The sequence below is a fragment of the Lagopus muta genome, chromosome 11 (assembly GCF_023343835.1).
Source record: "Lagopus muta isolate bLagMut1 chromosome 11, bLagMut1 primary, whole genome shotgun sequence".
Taxonomy (NCBI): Eukaryota; Metazoa; Chordata; class Aves; order Galliformes; family Phasianidae; genus Lagopus; species Lagopus muta.
This window is the reverse complement of record NC_064443.1, coordinates 928515-952543: the sequence shown is the minus strand read 5'-3', so window position 1 is coordinate 952543 and position 24029 is coordinate 928515. Positions and strand designations below refer to the sequence as shown.

The following is a 24029-nucleotide window of genomic DNA, read 5'->3' as shown; positions in this document are numbered from 1 at the left end:
ACCTTTGTTGGCGCATGCCATCCACTGCAGCGGGGTCACGTCATAGTTGTGCTGCCCCACAGAGAAGGTAAAGACACGAACCTGCGTCACAGCATGGCTGTCAGGGCACATGGCAGCACTGGGATCCTGCTGCAGGGCCCCAAGCTTATCCTGTGACCCCATCCCCATGGTGCTCAGAGCCTGCCAGCCCCTGCCCATCCCCGTTGCCAGGCAGTGGGGAGTGCTCACCGTCTTATTGGGCCAGTTGTACTTCTCAAAGACATCCTGCACCCGGTCCTCACCACCGTCCGTGAACATCATGATCATCTTGTTGCAGTTGGCACGCGTGATGTTGGACTGCGAGGCAGAGTGTGAGTTGAGAGACGATGCACAGGGAGAGGGATGCTAAACCCCAGCACCCATGGGTGCCTCTCAGAGAGCCCCCAGCACCCATGGGCACAGCCTTGGCTCACATTCTGCAGCTGGTCGAAGGCATACTCGAAGCCAGCCTTGTAGTCAGTCGTGCCCTTGGCCACCATGCCCTGCACATCCTCCTTGAAGACCTTCTTGTTGCGGATGTTGGCCTGCACCAGATGCTTGAAGCATGACACCGGCTTTGCCTTTTCGTTGAACTGGGAGGGAGAAGAGAGAGTGGAGGGTCTTGGGAAGGAGAGCCAAAAGCAGCCCCAGCAGCACATCTGTTCATTGCAGGGGATTTGGATCAGATAATCCAACTCAAATGATTCCATGAGTCTACAGTTCTGTGATTCCATGACTCTATGTTTCCATGATTCCGCAGTTCCATGATTCTGTGGTTTAGTGATTCCATGATTCTATGATTCCATGACTCTGTGGTCCTAAACTCATGAGCTGGAGCATGTCCCAGCAGTACAGGGACACTGGGGGAACTGGGGACACTGGAGTGATCTCAACCTGAGTGTGCTCACCCGGCACTTCAGGAAATCAGTTTGCTGTTTTAGAGACTAGATTTCTGGCTTCTCCAGTCCACACAGCACATCCTTGGCCAGCACTCTGCTTATGGTGGGTCAATGGGCACATCCTGCTGCCTCTGCAGCGTGCTCCATAGCAGCAAGTGAGCAGGGAATGAAGGGTGATGGAACAAACCCTGTAATTGGCATTCTGGTATGTGTCTGGGGCATCTGGGTATGGGTGAAGGAACACGTGGTGCTGAGCTGAGCTGAGCTAAGCTGAGCCGAGCTGAGCTGAGCCATGCTGCATAGAGGCAGCAAGAGCAGGTGCTGCCTTCTGCTTCTGCTCCGTTTCCTGGCAGCAGAGACCGCATTAGGGGAGCAGTGATGCGGTAGAGGGGCCAGACGTGCTAACGAGCACCGGCGTGGTCACGGCCGGGGGGGGGGCAGAAGCTGCTGGCAGCACAGCTCGTCTCCAGCACGGCCACCACACTGCACTATTTCACGGGCTAGTGGCACTGTTATGCAAGCCAAAGCTATTGTCCACCAGTAACCCATGGCTCCCTCTGACTTTGCTTGGGCCCAGGCAACCCCCAGTGGCTCAGCATTGTTGGGCTGATAGCCACCATGCCCCCAGCACTCCCCAGAGATCCAGGACCCCTGAGGAGCATGGGGCAGGGCTCAGCCAGGCAGGGCTGGATCCCTACGGCTCTCCTTGAGCCGGCCTTGAGCTGCCCAGCAGCTGCCAGCAGCACCATTTCAGAATTCCTTGTGAAAGAAAAGAGCAGGGCTCACTGAGGCCACGTTGACGTAGTCATCATCCGAGAGCGTGTCCAGCATCTCGTGGACCGAGGTCTTCATCAGCTTGAGGGTGAGGCCGCTCACACTGCCGCTCCTGCCACAGAGAAGGGAGTGGGTACTTGGCACAGGGAGGGGGAGTGTGGGGTGCCCACCGCCCGCCCGCTCTACTCACACATCCACGATGATGACCATGTCCTTTGGGGATGAAGCACCCTGGATGTACCTGTGGGGCACAGAGCGGGGTCAGTGTGTGGCAGGAGCTGTGCTGGGGGTCCCTAGCCCTGCCGATGCTGTGGCCCCACCAGGTGGGCGTGCAGAGAGGCACGGCCAACTCGCCGCTGCATCAGCTTAACGAGCTCTAAATGCTAAACTCCTCCATCATCGCAGCCCTTTTCTGCACGCTGATTGTGCTGACACATGCATCCATATTAAAATGCTATTTACCCCCCTGGAAGCTTCAAAGGCCAGGCTGATGAGGTTATTTTTAGCTCTGAAATAATAACGGCGTGGAAATCATCCTCCCACCCCCCAAACAATCAGGAGCGTTTTCTCACCCCATGGATGCACCCAGGCTGTGCAGAGGCATCCGGCTTGGCCTGAGCCCTGTGGCACTGTCCTACAGAGCATAGGGATAGCTCTCCCCCTGCCCCAACCCAACCCAGCACTGCTGTCGGGCCGGGGGCTTGGCTTGTTCCCCCCGCCTGCTCCCTGGGAACTGAGATGCTGTCTGTAATGGATTGTGGCACCGCATTTGTCTCCAGTGTCCCACTCAGATTAATACCCAGAGCTCTGCAGGAAAAGGCTTTATTTAATAGGGCCATTTGTCAAGGAGGGGAAGGAAAGCGAGCGGCACTGGCAGCCGTTGCCGTCCGGTGGCTCTGCCTGTCCCTGGAGAGGCTGGTGGCACGGCTGGGACAAGGGGACCCAATGTGCCCCACAGGGGCCTCTGGGGATGGAGCTGCCAGGGATGCTGGGGCACAGGTGGGCATCATCAGTGGAGCAGTGTTAATTGGCACTGCCAAATGAGCACGTCTACCTGGGCTAATGGGGAGTGACTCCATCATACCCAGTGCAGCATGTGGCTCAATGCAGCCTGCAGCCAGCACTTAGGCATCACGGTGCTGGCACTGCCTTTGCTGTCCTTCTGGTTCCCTGTTTGCTGCAGGAACGCTATGTGGGATTGGTGAGGGGCACCTCTCCCTATGCCATTGAAATCTGAGGGCTTATCTCCACCCCCACCCCCCACCTCCCCAGTGCTGGAGGAGGGGAGGGAGCGGGAGCTGAAAGCCGCAGCCTGGCTGCCCCTGCCTGTGTTATTGTATCCATTTTCCAACGCCAACGATGTGTGAAATGAAAATTGGACAGAGCTGGCTGCTCACAGCACCGGAGCGCGGCGTGCTGGGGGCAGTGGGGAGGGGGCACAGGGGACAGGGGCCCTCGCTGTCCCCCCCTCAGCCACTGCCCCCTTACCAGGGCCGTCTGCGCACGTCGTACAGGTCGATCTTATTGGGTGCTCTCCATGGGGTGGCTGTGGGGAAAGGCGAGCGTTGAGCAAGGGGGACCTGGGGACAGGGGACCTGGGGCAGGGGGCTGCCCACATCACACACCAGGGTAGTAGCGGGTGACGCCGGTGGCGCTGCCAAAGACCTGCCAGAGCAGGGAGGGGTCTTCCTTGCGGTTCTCAATGAAAACGTCCTCCAGTGCCTGCGTCCAGTTCAGCTCGTTGAGGATCACGGTGGCTGCAAGGCACAGACCGGGCGGTGGTGGGGATGCAGGGGACAGCGGGCACATGGCACACCATCTCCCTTCTATCCCTTCCCCAGGAGCCTCACGGGGCCAGGCTGCACTGGGCCCTGCTCTGTGTTCCTGCTGTCCCCCGCACCTGACGCTGAAGCAATTAAGATGCTGTCAAACAGAGGTTTTAAATTATTCAACTATTAAAGCAGCAGATAAGCTCCCAGCAGCCTCAGCCCACAGTTACTCAAATGGGGCCGACAGCATGCGGGGACAGCAGCATGTCCCCATGGGCATGGGGCTCCTCCTGGAACCCTGATGGCTGTGGGGCCCTGCGGTGCACCAACACAGCCAGGAAACCCCCTGTCCCCTTGGTGACAGTGAGGACTGCCACCCCTGGGTGCCTTGCCTTGGGGCAGCACAGGGCTCAGCACTCTGGCGTGCAGCAGTGTGTCCCCATCCCACCTCACCCTCATCCCCATCCCCGCCCCACCAGCAACTGATTGCAGCTTTAATTAAAAGTGGCACTGTAAATAAAACACATATAGGATGTCATTTGCATGTGTAGCCAGGGGTGACAGCAGAGGGTGGCTCTGCAGGGTTTTAATCAGTGCATGGGGACGTGCTCTCAGGACTGTCCCCAGCCCGGTCCCCAGCAGGGTGGTGGCTGTGCTCCCGCATGGCACCAGCACTGCATTGGGGTTTGGAGTGAAGAGTGCTTCCCCTAGCCCACTCTGCCTCCCCTCACTCTTATCATTTGTCTCATGAGCCGCTTGGCCTGTGCTGTCTGGGTAATAAAACTAATTGCAATTTCTAATCCAGAGATGCTGATGTGGTGAAATTGCTCCGGCAACATGGCTCTGAGTGTGCGAGACAGGAGCATGAGCTCTGTCCTTGTCACCTTGCCCAGGAGCTCTTGCCAAGTGCCGTGAGTGAGAGTGTAGGGGGTGCGGGGCCATGTGGGGGTCGTGTTCCTCAGCAGCGGTGCCTGGGCTGGCTGCAGTGCACGGATGGAATCAGGCAGGGAGCAGTGCCCGCTCTGTGCAGAGCAGCCACTAGAGGGAAATGCAGACCGGCTGTCACCATGTGTCAGAGGGACTGTCGCTGCGTGCAGCTGAGCCGGGAGAGCTGGGAGAGCTGGGAGAGCTGGGAGAGCTCTCGCTGCTCAGGAACTGTCACCTCTCTAAAGTGGACATGTCAGCCTGGCCCAGATCCACAAGCTGGTGTGGCACATCCTGCTCTTCCACCACACACACCACTGTTCATCTATCTGTTCATCCATCCACCTGTCCACCCTTCTGTTCACCCACCCACCTGTCCACCCTTCTGTTCACCCACCCATCCATCTATACATCCGTCCATCTGTCCATCCATCCATCCACCCACCCATCCATCAATCCACCTATCTGTCCATCCGTCCTTCCATCCATCCATCCATCCATCCATCCATCCATCCATCCATCCATCCATCCATCCATCCATCCATCCTCTTGCCACCTCACTGTCCACTGCTCTCACCTTGCCCAGCCCCAGGACCGTGCTCTCCAGAGCACTCTGCAGGGCACTGATGCAGGGCTGAATATCCCCACATCATCCCACAATGGTCCTCTGCTGCCTTCCCTTGGGATTTCACCCGCCCTTAATGCCCCTCCATAACCTCACCCCAAAGCATCCCGAACTCAGAGTGCGCCCTGGGGACAGCCACTCTGCGGCTGGTGGGGACCCGGGGGACGCGGAGGCGGGCAGGTGGGGGCACTCACAGCCTTTGTAGATGTCAGTGGGGATCTGCACGGCAGCATATGAGTAGTTAACCTTGGTCTTGAAGTTGGCATCATCGGTGAACTCCAGCTTCAGGGAGTTGGACTTCTCCCGCTCGATTTCTTCCCCATCGGGATCATCCTGGGAAGGGAGCAGGGTCAGTGGGACATCCCTGGGTACCTCTGCCTGCCCCCCACCCACCAGTCCCAGTTCTGCCCTAAGGCTTTGGTAGCACCACCGGGCTGAAGCCAGACAAAAATCCCACCTGGGCAAAAAAATCCTTGAAAATCAATTAGCGGCAAGAGGCAACTATCAAAGAACAAATTAAAACTGAGCGCGGCTCAGCGCTCTGTCAATAAGCAATGCAAACAATATTTAATTATGGTGGAGAGATGGCAAATCCCTCACTGCTGGTGCTGGATCGTGCTCCCCCTGCAGCGCCAGCGCTCAGCCCTGAGCCCTGGGCAGGGGACGTGCCCTGCGCCCAGCCCAGCTGCTTGCAGCCGTGGGATGGCAGAAGGGCTGGGCCTGTGTGGGGAGGGAGGAGACGTGGCGGTGACATTGCCCTGACATTGGGAGAGTGGCAAAGCCATTCGCCACAGCTCGGGAGAGTAACAGGATTGCTGTGAAGGGTTCGGTTTTAATTCCAAGAGTCGGCAGTGTAAGCGTGCTGCAGGCCACAGGGCCTCCTGAAAGACGCTGAACCCAATTACGGCTGCAGGAGCCTGGCTGCAGGCACGGATAGCTCTGCCTCCCTAGCTGGGGTGGAAATCCAGATTATGCTGTGCATTCTGCTCTACCACCCACCCCAAAGGCTGGGCACCCCTATGTGCGCCAATTTCAGAGACAAACACAACACTGCAGGTGAGGAAGGCCCCGTGCATCACTGACATCTGTACAGCGAGCAGCCCCATGGCGAGCTGATGCCACCCAGCTGCTGTCAGCCCTTACCCACACAGCTCCAGGCCTAGCTTGGAGCTCTCTGGCGTGGGGTCAATGCCTCCCAGTGCAGCCTATGGAGCCATCACGGCCAGCTGGGGCACAGAGGGACTGTGAGTAGGGCCAGGGGCAGAAACACTGCATGCAATCGGTGCTGGAGCTGCTGTTGGAGCATGGGAGGGAAGGATTTGGGGCTCGTATCGCTTTCACCCAGCACAGCTCTGCGCATCCCTGGCCAGACTGAGCAGCATTTCTCACCTTAGCATTTCAAAAGAACTCCGAAGCATCTACTGTATCTCACAAACGTTACTGTACACCCGACGCAGCCTACAGATCTGGATACTTTGTTTGACCATTCTTGGCAATGCAACAGCGTTACCCAGTACGGCTTCAGCAGCACGGAGCTCTCCCCAGCCGGCTGGGAGGTCGACCACGTCCCTGTGGCTTTCTTTGGTGAGCTGCCCCGTGGAGCGACATCTCCATGGGAACGAGCCGCTAAGGACGGCTGGGGACGTGTCAGCACAGGGACAAACACTCGGTGACATCGCGGCCCCGGCGGGCTCCGTGCCCCCAGGTGCCCCCACCTGCCTCCATCCCACCACGCACTCACTGCATTCGGAAGGGGAGCCCAGCCCGGCAGAACGCCCTTCTCCCTCCCCCAGCCCCGAACCTTTCCTGGAACGCAGCAGCTCTGCAGCCCCGCTCTGCTCCGAGCAGCACGGCTATAAATAACAATCAGCCTCTCCAGCCGCCTCCCCTCGCCCCCTGCTTTTTTTTTTTTCATCTTTGCCAAAGGTACTGTTTGGAGATCTTTCTAGACCATTTATTTTTTGAATTACCAGCCAGAGGAGAGAAGAAGGGGGAAGAAAAAAAGAGAAGGGAAAAAAAAAAAAAAAGAAAAAAGGCAAAAGAAAGAAACTTCTCAGGCTGATAGCTTATCGGGAGGCAATCCAAATGCCACATGAGTCGAGGAAGTTGGTAGATTAAATTTTCCAACCCCTTTCATCTGCTGCTGACATTTCAGGGCCGCTCCCCCTCCCTCCATCCCCGCAGCCAAGGCTCTGGGTGGCAAGTGCTGGTGGCAGAGCGGTGACACGTCCCTGTGCCGTGGGACAGGACATGGCCACGTGGCCCCACGGCTCCGGGAGAGGTGCTTGGGGCTGTGGTGGGAGCGGAACAATTCAGGGCAAGCAGTTCTCCCCCTGCCCTACCTCCTCTGCTTTGGCAGCTCTGCATCTACTCACACCAGCAGACCGGATTGTGACACTGAAATGGAAGCATTTTGTTTGGAAGATGACAAGAGGAAACAATCTGACTCCTAATTGCTTTTCTGTGCCTTTTGTGAAGCTGGAAGCGCAGAATCTGGCTCACAGATAAGTTCAGCTGGTGCAAACCTGCACCTCTCAGCATGGGAATGACTCTAGGCCACTTGGGTGTCCCTAGCAAAGACCCGCTCCAGCCCTGCCACCTCTCAGTGGGGCTGTTGTGGCAACCAGCTTCACTCTTGGAGGCACAGTGGTCCTGCAGGGATGGGAACAAGGACATCCCCAAGGACTGATGCTGCCGTGCTGTAGGGACATCTGCCCATAGAGGTGGTGGTGCCCCATCCCTGGAGACACCCAAGGTCAGGCTGGATGGGGCTCCGAGAACCTGACGAAGCCGCGGGTGTCCTTGCTCATTGCAGGGGAGTGCAACCACATGGCCTTCAATGGTCCCTTCCAACTCGAATGAATGCGTGATTCCAAGATCTCTGCAGCCACAGCTAAACCCCACTTCACTGCCTGGGAAACCATCCCCCACGAGAGCAACACGGCCCTGCACATCCTGACCCAGGCCCTGAATTGAGCACCACCCCCTGGCACACGCAGCCGCAAACCTCTGCACTCCTGTGCTCTGCGCCCAGCGCCCAGCCCAGAGCGGGTGCTGCCCTGAGTGCTGCTCTGAGGACAAACTCCCCTCCCCGGCCCTTGCTGGCAGGGAGTGAGGAGTGCTGCTCCTGCAGGCACGCGGAGAGCCCTGTGGTCCCCCAGGAACACGTGCCGGCGGCCCAGCTGCTAAAGCCCACTCTGAAATCCAAAATCTGCTTAGGGAGATAGCAGAGCCGAGTGCAAGCAGAATGAAAAGGAAGCTCATTTCTTTCTCTCCCTCCTTAAACCCAGTATGAGGCTGGTGAATAAGTCCTGGTTACACTGAATAGGCATTGTCTATCAGAACCAACTTCATTTCAGCGAGATCCTGCTCAATTTAAATGTAAAAATTGAAGCGAAATAAAAGAAAAGACAGAAAGACCGCTATTTGGTGAGGGTCAGACCCACCAGTATCATCTTCCCCCTTCTTTATTTCAACATCACCTTCTTCTCTCTCTGTTATTTTTTGCCAGAATTAAATTTGCCAGGGTCATGCTGGGTGGCAGCGATGGCATAAGTGCAGGAGTGCTGCTGGCAGGGTGGGCAGCATCCTGCCCCGTGCCTTTCCCCACATGCAGGGACAGCACAGCCCTGCACTGGGCTGTGGCACAAAGCTCCCTGCGTGCCAGCAGCTTTGTGTGACACGGGGTGACGGCAGTCCCCTGGGGCTGTCGGTGCGGATTTGAAGCCCTGATTGCCAGAAATCACAGGATGGCTGCTCAGGGAGAGGGCAAAGAATTAGCTTCAGTCGCTAATTAAAGATTTGCTCTTCATTTGAATTTCAGATGCCGGCTTTAATTTTAGAAACTTCAGCAGCCGCACAGGGACCTGCCCAGCAGGACCAGGGGTGGATGTCACCGTGGTGTGGCCAGGGCTGGGGATGGGTCACAGCAATGCGCGTGCACCCACGGTGCAAAGGGATGGTGGTACTCACAGTACTCACAGCACTCACGAATTCCGTGTCTGCCTTGGAGTCGTAGTACTCGATGTCTTCCTCCTGTAGAGAGAGCAGAGCTGCATGAGGGCAGGCGTGCATGGGGGTCCCCATCACTGCCCCGTACCCCTCCTCGTACCTCAGCACTGGGGCGCAGACCCTCACCACGCACAGCCCACTCCTCTGCCAGTCACCCAGTGGGTGACACTGGGATGCAGCGTGTCCCCATGCCCGGGATGCTGCAGTTGTACTGAGGGAGCTGTGGCACAGCCAGGCAGCGAGGTGGCTGCGCAGGTGGAACGGTGAGCAGCATCCTCACTTTGTGGCCTTAATTTGGGGTTTTTAAAAGCTATTTACGCAGGAAGGTCTACTCAGATCCCTCTCCCTGCACACTGGGGCGCGAGGCAGCTGACAGCACTCAGAGAGAGGCAGGCGATGCAGCCAGCCGTCACAATGTCAGAACAGCATCTCAGCTCATCTCCCAGCACAGGGGGGAATTAAAGGGCGCTCGGGGCTCTCTTGTGCACGCGGCGGTGCGGGTGCAGTGGTGGAACACCCTGCACGGCTGTCACTGCTCGCTGCCCACAGCATGGGGATGGCCCATGGGGGGCCCCCGTGTCCTCTCCACAGCCGCCCCAGGTCTGGCAATGAGGTAACATTGATAGAGGGGAGCAAAAAACTCAACGCAGCACCTTCTGTTTTTTGTTATTAAAAAGCCCAGTCACTAAGGGAGTGTACTTATTATCTGTGATTTGTTGTGAGGTGCTGAGGGGTTCACAACGACAAGGGAAAAATAATACATTGCCCCTGGATACTTCTCTCCCCCCAGCCCTGCCCCATACCAGCAGCATGCCCCTGGCCCGTGGCCATCTGCACCTCGCAGTGAGAGGAGCCCCTGGAGACCTGTAACACAAAGGAGCTAATTTCATGTTTAACGAGCTTTAATCAGAAGTGAGTGTGACTAACAACAGCCAGCCAGAAGGAGCTTTGTTATTCATTTTATCTTCCATCAGCTCCTCCAAAAAGCTCTGTCCCCCTCTGGTGTGCAGGATCAGGGACTTGCCCATGTCAGAAGCTGGAGTCATTCTGTCCATGCTCCATGCCACGGGTGATGTGCGTGCAGGGGACACGTGGGACATCATCATGGCTCCACACCGGGGTCTCAAAAAGGGAGCAGGGAGTACTACGGTTTCCTCTCCCTGGCATTTGCTCTTAAAGCCACACTTGTACTCTTCACCTGATCCTTGCCTCCTCCTCCTCTGACCCAAGCAAGCACAGGGGCTGTGTAAATAGTGCTGGTATTTCTGCTGTCTTTCTGAATAAATGCCAATAGAGAAAACGAGTGGGTGGAGATGTTGAGAGGTTTGGGAGCAAGAGCCCTCCCAGCATTGCCCTTGGCTCTTGGAAGTGAACCTGTGCAGAAGCACTTGCTGCTGTGAACTGGTGCAGCACTGCTTTGAACTGGTAGGTGCTCCTTGGTGTAGCACTAAGTACTTAAGTGCAGCTGCATGACAGCACCATGAGCACCATTACCAGAGAAGCACAGGGTTATTTTAGTCTTCCAGCACGTGGAAATTACCCTGGTGGTTAAGCCCAATCACAGAGCAATCCGCAAAAACTGGTGAACCCACCAGCACCACATCCTTCAATTCTGTGGTCCCCTCCTGGATGGGGCTGCCCCATGCTCTCTGGGGACCCCAGCCCCCTATGTCCCCCCCCCCCCCCCGGGCCTTCCCCAGCCTCTGCAGGCACTGAAATACGTCTTTGTTTTTAAACACACTGGAACAGGTTGCCCAAGCAGGCTGTGGATGCCCCATCCCTGGAGGCATTCAAGGCCAGGCTGGATGTGGCTCTGGGCAGCATGGGCTGCTGGTTGGCGACCTGCACACAGCAGGGGGTTGGAACTGGATGAGCAATGAGCACTGTGCTCCTTTGCAACCCAGGCCATTCTATGATTCTACAAACAGTTCCAGCAATTCTGAAAATGAAATTAGAAAGGTCAGCACTCTGCTGGCAGAGCTGTAGCCCAGTAGGGTCAGAATATGGGGGAGGATGGAACCATGGGACAGGGATGGCATCCCATTGGCACCTCAGCATGCAGCAAGCCAGGCACGTTGGTGCTGCCAGCAGAGGTAAGCACACACCTGGGGGCCCCCAGCTCCCAGAAAAGCCCAAGTGTAGTGTGTGGGGATGCAGGATGACCCACAGCTGTGTGTCAGGATGAATCCCTCCCATTACGGCCCAAAGGATGAAGCAGAATGCACCACAGTGTTCCATGCAGGCAGCAGCCCCACCAAGGACAGGTGGGGACAGCCATCATCATCTGCCAAGGCATATATATATATATATATATTTTTAAAGCAATTTCCTCCTTCCATCCCTCTGACAGAGCAGGGGGAATATTTAAGTGACCTGTCAGCACCTCCTTCACCCAACCGAGCGGATGCTCCCTGCTGATGGCACCCAGTCCTGGGGCAGGGGGACAGCAGGATGCCCATGGCACCCCTCGCCCAATCCGTCCCCGCTGCCCCCAGAGGCACATCTGCTTCCCCTAAGAGCAAATGGCACAACCCCGTGGTTTTTGTGAATGATTTTCTTGTTCTACTTTCGTCCAGAATGGCTCTACAGCAAGGTTGGTGCTTTAACACAGTAATTCTCAGAGCGTAATGAAAGCTGACATTATATCAAACACAATAAAGACTCTCAGTTGATGGAGATCATTCCTGAACACACAAACCCATTAAACTGAAAAAAAAAAAATATCAATTCTACACACTCGCCAGCCAAAAGAAAATGTGATTTGTTATCTAAAAGGGGGTTATAAACACAGCTTCAATGCACTTTCTGTGCTGTAATGAAAACTGGGTTTGAAATAGCAAGACGACTGCAAATTAGAGTATTTGATTTTATTTTCTAACTTTTTAGGTAAGCCTTCTACAAGGACAAGTGCAAGGTTACGGTGGCAATCTTTCTGTTCTCCACCGATAAGTAGGATCTGTAATTAAAGGAGGAGAAAAATGAAACGGGGATAAGGAACTTGTGCTTGCCCTTCTGAAGATGCTTTGACCGCAGAGGCTGCTGTGGTCCTGCACGGTCGCAGAGCAGGGCTGGGGATAGCCAGCCACAGCCCCACTGCTGTGCTCCCACTGCCCTTCTCCCATTGCTGCAGCCCTGCCACCGTGCTGCCATCACTGCCTTCCCACTGCCATAGAATCATAGAACGGCCCAGGTTGCAAAGGACCACAATGCTCATCTGGTTCCAACCCCCTGCTACGTGCAGGGTCGTCAACCAGCAGACCAGGCTGCCCAGAGCCACATCCAGCCTGGCCTTGAGTGCCTCAGTGCCTCACCACCTTCTGAGTGAAAAACTTCCTCCTAATATCCAACCTAAACCTCCCCTGTCTCAGTTTAACACCATTCCCCTTGTCCTGTCACCATCCACCCTCATAAACAGCCATTCCCCCTCCTGTTTCTATGCTCCCTTCAAGTACTGGAAGGCCACAATGAGGGCTCCAGTCCTCTGCTCATCTCAATGCCTCCTCTGGACCCGCTCCAACAGCTCCACATCCTGTGCTGGGGGCCCCAGGCCTGGACGCAGATGGGGCCTCACAGGAGCTGAGCAGAGGGGGGCGATCACCTCCCTCTCTTGCTGGCCGCCCCTTTTTCATGCAGCCCAGAACACAGCTGGCCTTCCGGGCTGTGAGCGCACATTGCCATGCTGGGCTTCTCTGCCCTTCCCCAGTGAGTGAAGCCTCAGTGATGCATTCTGTCCTTCCCCATTCGGTGAACGGTGCTCCCGTTTTCCCCTGAGTTTCATTTCTAATGGAGCTTGAAATTATCTGGGCTTTGTTATTTGCTTCCTTGTTTGCAGGTGGGAGTTATCGATGGAGGGCAGCCCTCCGTGCCACGTCTGTGCCACAGCACGGCACAGCACAGGAATCTCTTTGGGAAATATGGCTGTTGCAGTGGTGGCTGGCTGTGGGGGCCATCCCGTAATGCATGTGCTCAGAGGCAGGAACAAAACAGAAACGTGAGTGCGGTGCACAGAGCATCCTGGGCAGAGCACATGGACATGCGCAGAGCTCCAGAAGGGGTTATTGCCAAAAGATAATTTCCCCATCTTTGGGATGGAACCCAGAGGGAAGCGCTTTGCGCCCGAAACATATGGAAGAGGGGAACTTCCCCATGTAGCAGGGAAAAATGCTGTGAGGAAGAGGAACTGGGAGAAAAACAACAGTAATAAACATTTTATGAAGCAGAAAATGGCTTATAAAGAAGTCAACTTTTAAAGGCAATTTATATAATCCTGCCAAGCACACATAAATGGGACTCTGCAGCACCTAAGTGTCCCTTAAAGGGACAAAGAGCTCTGCTGCCCAGCACACTGAACTCAGCAACACCATGCCTCGACATGTGTTGTGCAGGCTGGGCTTTGTCACCATTCTGCAGAGCTGGCTGTGGTCCCTGCACTGCCATGCATCACCTGCCCTGTGCTCCAGCTGGGGACCCCATGGTGGGATGTACACTGGGATTGCATGGTGGAATAACAGGGAGATGAGGATGGAGGAACAGGGAAAGCCAGTTGCTAGGTGGTGTGCTGGTGTTCTTACCATCATGCTTTGCACCTGGCTCTTATCTGCGCTATGTGGCAAACAGCTGGCAGCTGGTGCGCAGCAGCATGGTACTGGGGACAGGGATGGGGACACCTGGAGCATGGGGACAGCACTTGGGACATTGCTCCATGCCCCCCTGTGTGGAACAGAGTCCCTAGCTCTGACAGCACAACATGCATGTCCTACACAGACCCCACGGGGCCCTGACTGTGCACCTGGGGACCAGAAACATCTTCCAGGGAGGACTAGCAGGGCAACAGGAGCAGGGACAGCTGTTCTGCTGCTCGGACCCAAACAGCTTCCATGTGCTCTGCCCAGGATGCTCTGTGCATCCTGGGGGAGGGCAGCCTCTGCAGGACACGGCCCTGGAATGGATGAAGTGTGTGATGACACGGAATTGAGGTCAGGGCAGGACTACAGGGGTGGTACATGGATACGTGGCACTTCCAGAGCCACCTGGGAAAGAAAGCGCTGCCAGTGTGCGGCATGGGAACCAAAAACCCCAGCACTGATGAGGGAGAAGAAACTTTCCAGGCAGAGATCAGTGCTGTGTGATCGCTGGGAGCGACCTCGCAGCCGTCCTCGCTTCTGCTCCTGTTTCATTTTCCCCTGAACCTCCATAGCAACCCATCTGCAGTGAGCAACTCTAATGTTTAATGGTCCTGCCATTAGCACTAATGCATTGCAAACACTCAGCATCTGCCGTCGCGCATTCAGATGGAAACACAAAAATAACCACGCTTGGTGCAATCTGTCATAAACTCCAGCTCGAGGTTATGAAATGACATGTGGAGAGAGCAAGGGAGAGCTGCGGCCAGGATGACCGGCAGCTGGTGGGACAGAGGAGCATGGTGACGCTGTGGGTGCTACTGTGGTCCTTGGCACCTCATCCTGGTGGTGCTGCTCGGGTGGTGGGACCAGCACTTCCCCATGGGCAGCACAGGCAGGAGGTGGCAGCTGCACTTGGCAGCACGGCCCCAGCATCCCAGCAGCATCCCACCCAGCTCTGCGCTGTGCTGATAAAGCTGCGTGGTGACGCATGGCCGCGCATTGTTTCCAGGTGACTCGCTTCTAATTACCTTGATGAAGTGGTAGCAAACAGAGCTGTTAAAAATATTTTTCAATGAAAGTGGGTTTCTGAAAGGTTTGTGCCACATACTGCAAAACGAGCCAAGAGTTCCCAGCGCCACAGCTGCTCCTGCACACTGGTTACCACCAAGACTGGCTCTCTCTCACCCTGCCCATGAAGGCTCCAGAAGGGGAGACAGTGATTTTGGCTGTGGCACAGCAAAGCGAGGAAACGTGAGCTGAACCCACAGAGCTGTTGTATGAAGAAGTGCAGGGAGGGTTTTCCTGCTAGGTTGACATTCCGCTGTGCCCCACTGCTGCGCAGAGCAAACCTTGCTGTCCTCCTGATGCCTCTTCCACCCATCTCCAGGGAAGGGGTAACAGTAACTCGCAGAAAGCTCTTGGTGACCATTGGTACTGGATACAGCAGTATGCTGGATGGCACAGCTAGCAGGTTCATCTCACCTTCCATTAGCAAAGCTGCTTCTATTGGTGAACGGAAGGCAGAGGACATGGACATGGCTGTCTCTCCTTTCCCTGCAGTGCCTTCTCCCTGCTCTGCAAATGGCCAGCACTCCCAGTGCACTGCAGCTGAGCAGGTGCGCTCCTGAAGACCCCTGGAAGCTCGGCACACACAAGTGTCAGCCAGACACAGCTGCTGGTGGGGCGGGGACAGGCTGGGAGCACCCATCACCTGGCAAGCATGGCTCAGCACCTTGCCTTCTCTTCTGCTCCTCCTTCACCTTTTTCTCCATGTTTATCTGTGCTGCCATCACCCATGGCAGGAGGGTCTATAGGAGCAAGATTTGCTTCGGTTTCTATTCTCTCCCCCACCTCTCCTTCGTTTCCATCTGCATGTCCAGTGGAGCCCACTGACTGCCCTATTTAGCAGCCAAGAGCTACGAGATGGCCAACCCCTCCTTGCAGGTGGACATGGACAGGTGCAGAGCCAGGACAGCGGTGCACAGGGACCAGCTGGCCAGTGCTGGAGGAGGGTTCCCTCTCAGGTAAATGCCACTGGGTCCATGTGAGGGGCTTGTCACACAGAAGGATAGGGGCAGGCAGCCCAGAGGTGACATACCTAGGACCAAGGCTCACCTTGAGCCAAGCCATTGCCTCAGGAATGGGAAGAGAGAGGAAAAGGAGAGGCCATCACTGTGGGACAGTACCAGCTGCATGTGGAGCCCTGGGGCTGCCAGCCTGGGGCCAGTGATGTTTGTACTCCAAGGGATGCCCACAGAGGTGGGGCTGTCCCCAGGCTGTCCCCTCAACCACCGCAGTGGGCTCCTGGTGGCAGGGCAGGATCTGGCCCGGCTCTGAGGAAGAGGCTGGTGGACTCAGATATTTTTACTGCAGGTTCCATTTGCACTGGAAGGAAAACAATCCTTCCTTCCTTTTGTATTATTGTTAGAATTTGAGAGCATTTCCAGGCAGAACACTTCAGATTCCTGCTGAGCGTTATCACTGCCATAATTACAAAGTCAAATGCAATCATTAAAACAACATCTTCCCTCTCCCAGCCGAGATTCGCTCCTTCCCCGGCAGCAGCCAGGCACTGCTGTCAGGTGCCTCAGGCACGTGAGCCGCTACCCTTGCCCAGCGCTTGCCCTGAAAAACCAATCCTGAAACCCTGAGAAACCTCTCAGCAAGAATCCAAACCCTCATTCGGTTCAGCCTTCCCCTTCTGCCCACTCCCACCCGGCTGCAGACAAGCTCAGAATGGATTTGTCCACGTAGCCTATGGATGGGGATGACAGTAGCTTTAAAATTCATGGGGAACCAAGGATAAGGAAGGAGGAGCTGAAGGATGGGAAGCAGGGAGGGGACAGGCGTGTCACAGCGTGTGTCCCCACAGCACATGGTGAGCTGGAGCCTTACCCGGATGTTGTCCTGCCAGTGATGGGCCTTCTGGAACTTCTCTGCTGCATTTGCCAGCCTCTGCAAAGAGAGCAAGAGGGGAGAGTGAGTGTAAAGCCGTGTGATGCCCATGCCATGGCTGGCCCCAGCTGCGAGCAGTCGAGAGAGGCTCCATGGGGCTCCCTGTGCCTACAGCCTCCATCCCCTCTCTGTGTGCCTAGCAGCCCTCTGCATACACAAGCGCTGCAGCCAGGACCCCACAGCCGCCCTCCCTTCAGCAAGAGGCTCCCAGGCAGAGGCAGCACCTAACGATGCTAACTGCACGGTGTTAATTAGCCATGAGGCTGGCAAGGTTGTTGCATCCCAGGAAGGCTCCCTGGAGAGCTCAGCACCATGGGGATGCAGCCAGCTGAGACGTGCCACTGCTGACATCCCCAGGCACCCACTGCTCTGATGGAAGCACGAGGGCCCTGCACGGTCAGCCTGTTGTGCCCCCAGCTCACACTGGGCACAGTGTGCCTCCAGCTCAGCACCTCGGCTGAGCACCAGGCACAGCAAAGCACTGGGAGCACCGAGTGTGCAGTGCCATCATGCATCTTCCCATGGGGACAGCACGGCTTGTTCTTATCGGCTGCACAGAGATGAGTATTCCATCACTGCACTATCTCAGCCCGCACTGGTCAAAACTTTCTCCTTTAACCTTTTTCTATTGCTTGAAATTTTGATTTCCAAGCCTAAGTGCCTGCTTTTCACAGCTAGCATCTGTTGGGAGCTCAGCAACCCACAGGGTGCTGCAGTGAAACTCGTCCCGCCTGGGTTGCTGGGAGAAGATCAGAGATAGCGAACATAAAAGTCAAATGTCTGCTCATTTTTGGGGCAGTTTTGCCCGGGGGGGGTTGGTGTTAGCAGAGCTGCGGCCCAAATCCTGCACCCTCCCCCAGCCACTCCGTGCTGCGCTTATGCACCGAGATGGCTGATTAAGGGCAAGCATTTATTCCGAGTTGTACTTAAGGCAGCAGTGATGAAATATGCATTTTTCTATACTTGATAAGAGCGTGTTTGTTTATTGCATGCCCAGGGAAGATTTATGGACATCTTTAACTATTCATTGCCTCGCGAGAAGTGCCTGGAGTGCTGCAAATGGTGCACTTGGTGTCTGCTGCACCCACTACAGGCACTTCAATGGAACTTATTTTTCCTCTGGAAAATGTCAATTTGTCAAAGTCAATCTGGACAAAACTTTGTTTTTAGGAAAAAATAATCCAGATGTTCTTTTCTTCTTTGGCTAATCAGTGCATTACAGGGATGGAGGAGGTGGCAGCAGGGTGGCAACGTGCCCCAGGGAGGACAGAACGTGGTGACGGGGATGGGCTGCAGGGCATTCCCATCTGTGAGTAACGAGTTCATCATGAATAATGCGATTGGGATCGATACAGCTCAAGGATTATTTCTAATCCTTAATAACGATTAAACCATTATTTTACAAGTGCTGCAGATCAATCATCCCATCTTCAGCTGCGCTGTGTGCAAGGCATTGTACGGCCCACACCGTGCCCTTCCACTTTTGCATTCAGTGCGGTGCTCCTGTCCTCCAACCAATGGAGCCCTGGGAAGCTTTTCCAGCTTTGCTTCACCACAGGGCATTAAGGGCACGTGCAGATGCCACCTTTCACCCCGTCACTGCAACTCAGCCATGCAACGATGGGGCAAAACGCAGCATCTGCACGTGCCCAGGGTTGTTGGGCAGCGACGATATTCCCTTTATATGCGCACAGGGAATATAAATCTTTAGCAAACACTGTAAAGCAACGAAGCATCTCATCCTGTAATAATCTCCAAGACAGTTGATCCCAGGGCTCTTATTACCCCAGCAGCTGGCATCTGAAATCCAGTCAGCAGCCGGCTCAGCCACAGCCGGGTATTGATCACGGAGCGGCTGCACAAAGCGCCGCAGCATTTTTCTATCAGTGCTAACTTGTTTGCCAATAACTCTTTCAGCCACATGGCACGGGAGAGAAAGGAGTGGCCAGAGCCCATCTCTCCTCCTCTTCAGCCTGAATCTCTCTCATCCCCGGGGCTAGAAAGTGATGGAGCCACATCTGCGGTGGGCTATCTTAAGGCACGTGCTGTACATCAGCCGGGCTGTGCTTGAGATGAAGCCGGTGGCTTTTTGGGTGGACTCTGACTGCCAGCACCAGGCTGTACTGCACACAAGTGGAAGCATTTGGCTTGGCGCGTGTGGAAGGACAGCCAGCACACCACACTGCCTGTAGCTGCCGTCAGCCTGCTGACATCTTGCATCTGGTTAAACCGTGCTGAGGAGGATTTTGAGGCATTTTCAAAATAACTGCGAGAGTTTTCTGTTTGTGCCGAGCAGCCAATTAAGCGGTTTGCAAACAAAATGGAATCACAAAAATTTGCAGTGCTGCGTGCCGCATTTGAAAGTCCATTATTAGGAATTTACACCGGGGAAATGTAAGCAAAAGCTTCTGGAGTCTGACTGCCCAAGCACTGGTGATGGTCGTATTCCCGTCACGCCAGGAAAATCCACACCCAGGGAAAAGCACGGAAGGTGGGTGAAAAATGCACTGAGACAGCATGGAGAAGGGACTGGCAGATCCCGCAAACTCAGCAGCCACCTGTACGACAGCTTTGCCTTTGTCCTCCCCAGCACCCCGAGGGATGGAGCCAGGCTGCGGGGTGTGGGAGCAGGATGCCCAGCTGGGGTACCGAGAGCAGCTCCTCCTCCCTCTGCTTCACCAGCCTGCCATTCCAGCTTCACAAAGAGCAGCCACCTACCCCTCTCCGGGGTCTTTATTCATTGTGCCTGAAACGTTGCCCCTGGCATCGTCCTGCAGCTCCACTGCTGGGACTGCGGGGGCCTTCCCTCCATCCACCTTGCTGCTACACCCAGGGAGCAGGGAGGCCTGAGACTTGCTGTTTAAAAACCAGACTGGGGGAGGAGGAGCGGGAGAGCTCCCCGAAGGGAAAAGCCATCAGCTGGAACAAGATTTCAACAACTACACGTTTCTTGACCTTTTCCACAGTCGTATCTTAAATGTTGCACGGCCGAATGTGATAAAAAGAAAAAAAATATTAATAAAATAGATTTCATTTTTTTAAAAAGGTCAGGACATGTGTTACAGGGAAAAACTCATTTAGGTGCATGCCTTCCCCCTCGCCGACCCTGAAGGCCCCTCTCTGCCTCACACCTCTGTGCACATCACACTCAGGGCTCAGCTGCAGGGCTGGGACCATGAGCTCAGAGACAAATGCTGGGGAGCTGCCCACACCTGGTGGGATGCTGTGTGCTTAACCCAGAAATCCTCTCCTTGGTGCTGCTCCACCTCAGGCTCAAATGTGTCCTCAAATCCTTATGTTGTGCAGCGCCCCAGAACTCAGCCCCCACACCTGCACTCGCCTGCCCACCCCAATGACCTTTCCATGCGGCTTGGCAGAAGTTAGGGGAGCGGTCAGAGCCGCAGGGGCACAGTCCTGGTGATGGATGTTTTAAAAGAAAATGTCATTTCAAAGCTGTCCAGGGCCCAGAACCAAAAGCATCCCAGATGCAGGCTGCAGATCTCTCTGTTGCTATCACAGAACCACAGAATAATTAAGTTTGGAAAAGATCACTAAGATCACCTAGTCCAACCATCACCCCATCCCTACCACCCGTGTCGCTCTGTGCCACATCTACACATTTCTTGAACACCTCCAGGGACAGAAATTCCACCACCTCTCTGGGCAGCCTGTCCCAATACCTCGCCACTCTTTTTGAGAATAATTTTTTTATGATGTCCAACCTCATGCTCAGCAATTGGAGAAGAGTTCTGTCAACCCCTCCCTCCTTTCATCATTTTCTGTTATTTTTACTTGCTAAGAACAAAATAGAACTTAGTGAAAAAATGCAACAATAACTGTGATAACATTATGCTAAGTTATTAAACGGTGACAATGGGGGATAAATACAGCACATAGCCCATTCTATAGCACCACCGCCAGGACGGATCAAAGCCAAACACAGAGTGAATGGAGAGTAGCTTCCCAGGGGGAGCATCCATGTGTGCAAACGCAACGGGTGCTGTGCAGCTGGGGAGGGACCGACGCACAGGTGCAGGAGAGGGAAGTTGTGAGGGTAGGGAGGAAAGGTGAGGGACAGAAGGGCCCCTGCTCCTTTGTGCTGGGCGATAGGGTGAGAGGAAACGGCCTTGAGTTGCACCAGGGCAGGTTCAGATGGGATATCAGGAAGAATTTTGCACTGAGCGGGTGGTCAGGCAGGGAGGGGATGTCTGGGCTGGAGTCTCCAGCCCTGCATGTATTTCAGAGACACTCAGCACTAAGGGACATGGTTTAGTGGTGGACCCGGCAGTTATTTGATGGTTGGAAGCGATGATCTCAGAAGTCTTTTTCAGTCTAAATGATTCTATGATGCCATCTGCGATGCAGCACCCCTATTCAACTCCACTTGCCCTAAGATTTTTGCAACTGCTCAGCCAAGCACAAGCAGCCTGAATTGGATGAAGATTTCCTCCAGCATCCCAGAGAACGTCCCCTCTGTGCTCACTAACATTCCACAGGGCATCTCAGTCCTGTGCCCAGCTGGCAGCCTGGCACAAGCCCAGCTCAGCTTCTAGGGGAGCCACTCCACGGTACGGAGCAGCTTTCTGAAGTGAGCCTTGGCCCTCGGGCCCCCACGGGCCAATCTTACTGGGGAACAGCCAGAGGACACCAGAGAGCAGCATGGAGACACTGAGGAGCAGCCTGGGGACATCACAAAGCAGACCAGGGACATCGGGAGCAGAAGAAACCTCAGAAATAGGTGGCCAGACTTGACAGCTTGGTGCACTCATGAAACCCACAATAAAAAGGGTCAGCAATGATGGTGCTGAGCAGCACTACTCGCCTCTGCGTGCCCGGTCATGGCTCTTTCTGCTGGTTTCTTCTCCTCTGCTTCAGCTAGCACAGGCTTCCCTGTGCTTCCCTGCTGTTCCAGCAGCTCCAACTCTCCTAAGACGTTATTTTTACACTTCTCTTAAAATACAACGCTAAGAGAGGCTTCTTGACTATATTAACATTAGGAATCTAATCAGCAATCAGACAGCTCATAATTTTCTGATTAGCTCTGATTATACTCAATCTTTAGGAAAGGAAAAAGAAAAAAAAAAAAAGGAAAGAGAGGAAAAAAAAAGGAAAAAATATAAAAATATTCTCTGCTCCCCAATTCTCTTGGCAGGGCATAAAGCCATGGCAGCAGCAGTGCTGTAGTCTCTGCCCCAACAGGACACTGCCACAGTGATGCAGGAAGATGCCCAATAATCTGTGTCATCACACATCTTCCCTTGGTCCTCCTGGGCTCAGCCAGGATGTCGTCTCAAAGAAGGTGCAGCACAGGGAACGGAGAGCACAGCAGGAGCTAACAGAGCTGGAGGAGTGCAGCTCCATGCACAGCATCTCGGCTCCCCTGAAAGTCAGGGGAGGAGGATGCTGGAGAGGAAGGAGGTGATCTGCCTGGCCTCAGCCAAAGGGAAGAACTGGAAGGAGGAGCTTCTCCTGGAGAAGAGGAGGAGGAAGCTCAAGAGTGTTGGATGGAAGATGAACTACTTTGTGGCACCCCACAGGGAGAGATCCTGAGGAGAAGTGCCTGCTGTGGGCACGTGATGAAACCTGGGGGCAAGCTGCTCCTCCGTGGGATGACAGGGATGGATCGGCTGGGGTCTGTGCCTGGGGCCTTGGAATGGCCTGGGATCTGGGACTGGAGCCCGTGGCTTGGAGTTGAAGCTGAGCCAGCCTCCACTCACACCAGACCCTGTTGAGGGGCTTCTCAGCAGACCTGCTCGCAGCTGCAGCAAGCAACACTGTGAAGCATGAGATTTAATTATTTGAAGTCATGGCCTGCATAGCTACAGGTGAAATAAATGCTCCGAAAATTATCCAGCTGGCTCCTTAGAGCAGCTGCTGTGCTGGCACTGCCTCACAGTGCCACATGACCAGCAGAAAAGCAAGCCCCACGCAGCAATCCCTGCAGCCCAGGAGCCACGTGGAAGAGCCACGAGGTGTCACCTGGGATCACAAAGCACCTTCATGCCTCAGTGACAAGCCCAACCATGGCAGCTGCACCCTATGGGTAGTGGCAGGCCGTGGCCAGCCCCAAATCAAGTGGTGATGGGGGGACAGTCCCCACAGGCTTGTGCCCAGCCCTGTTCTCACCTCCCATAGCAAGCACTGCAAACCCACACAGACCTGATGGCAGCAGGTAGGGCTCTGCTATTAACCAAGTTCATGTGGACGGGGCCTTCCCCCTCCCTGTGCCAGGAAAGTCTCCTCCTTACACTCCAAACCCTGTAATCACATCCGCAGAGCCCTCTTTTGTAAAGCAGCCTTGCAGATGTAATTAGTTTGAGGTGACCTCGGGAAAAAAAAAAAGTTCAAGTTTAAAAAGAAAATCTCTCCGGTTAATGCTATGCAAATTGCCAGAGAGGCAATCAGGCTGACTTTTAAACACTGGCCCCAGTCGGAATGGCTCACAAGACAGCCTCATTGTCTCTCTATCAATTTGCATCTCGTTACCCACAATGCGCCATGCTGGAGGTAACCTTTTGGGGTGTGCAAGGCAGCAGCGTGCAGGCTGGGGACAGCTGGGGACCTGTGTTTACATGGCCCGCTGTGCCCGGGTGGCTGGCAGGGGCTGAGGCTGCAGCCCCTCCTCCTCTGGGCTGCAGAGCATTACTCTGCCTGGGCCCTGCTGCCTGTGCACAGTCCTCACCAAGCAGCAGCTGAGGTTGTTTCTTCATTTGGACGGTGCCATTCAGCCCTGAGCTCCACCATCCCACGGGCACTCCCAAGCTGCCAGTGCTACCCGTGTACCCACCAGCTCCACCTGCACCAGGGCAAGCTCACTCCCATCCTGCCTCCCCCCGCCTGGAGGTGCTTCCCAGAATCCTCGTGCACTTCTTACGTCCTTGCCAACCCTGACTGCCGTTGGGAGATGGTGCAAAAATAGCTTTTTTCTCTAGGAAGGGATTTAAGGAGATGTCGCAAGCAGCGCACGCCAGCAGCACAACTCAGCCTTTTCCAAACGCTGTGCAGAAGGAACCGGTTTCCAACAAAACCTTCTGCTATTTTAAGCCTTCCCTGCAACATGAACAGCAATATCTGCATTCCCTAAACACCAAAGAGCAGAAACTTCTGCAAGTTACCTTGGGAGCGCTCCCATTTCTGAGCACCCTCTGCCAGGCAAGCGGCCCCGTGGTGAGAAGCTCTGTGTATTGCTTCGTGCTCTGCCGACGAGGCAGGGACCCTCCACCAACACGCCAAACCACCCCCACCACCCCGGCTGGAGGTGCCAAGGCAACAAAAGGCCTTTTAATAGACAGGAGAGCACCACTGCGCTGAAGAAAACCCGATCATTTAAAACCCTTCTGAATAATGGCACTGCCTCCCTGCTGCTCAAATCAGCCTCAGCATTTTGTTATTATGATAACTAAATACAGAAGATTTTAACAGCTGGAAA

At 54.9% G+C, this 24029-nt stretch overlaps 1 protein-coding gene across 3 annotated transcripts in view; it reads right to left on the bottom strand.

Annotated features, from left to right (window-relative positions):
• CACNA2D2 (calcium voltage-gated channel auxiliary subunit alpha2delta 2) overlaps positions 1-24029 on the bottom strand; it is a 127812-nt gene that overhangs the window by 13361 nt on the left and 90422 nt on the right. For 2 of the 3 annotated variants that reach the window (XM_048956991.1, XM_048956993.1), the window contains exons 4-13: positions 16541-16600; positions 8982-9044; positions 5204-5342; positions 3317-3448; positions 3180-3237; positions 1882-1932; positions 1704-1803; positions 453-611; positions 229-336; positions 3-81 (exon numbers count right to left, since the gene is read on the bottom strand). In XM_048956991.1, coding sequence (XP_048812948.1) covers positions 3-81; positions 229-336; positions 453-611; positions 1704-1803; positions 1882-1932; positions 3180-3237; positions 3317-3448; positions 5204-5342; positions 8982-9044; positions 16541-16600 — 949 coding nt within the window. The remainder of the gene's footprint in view (positions 1-2; positions 82-228; positions 337-452; positions 612-1703; positions 1804-1881; positions 1933-3179; positions 3238-3316; positions 3449-5203; positions 5343-8981; positions 9045-16540; positions 16601-24029) is intronic. The other variant, XM_048956992.1, reaches the window with a different exon arrangement.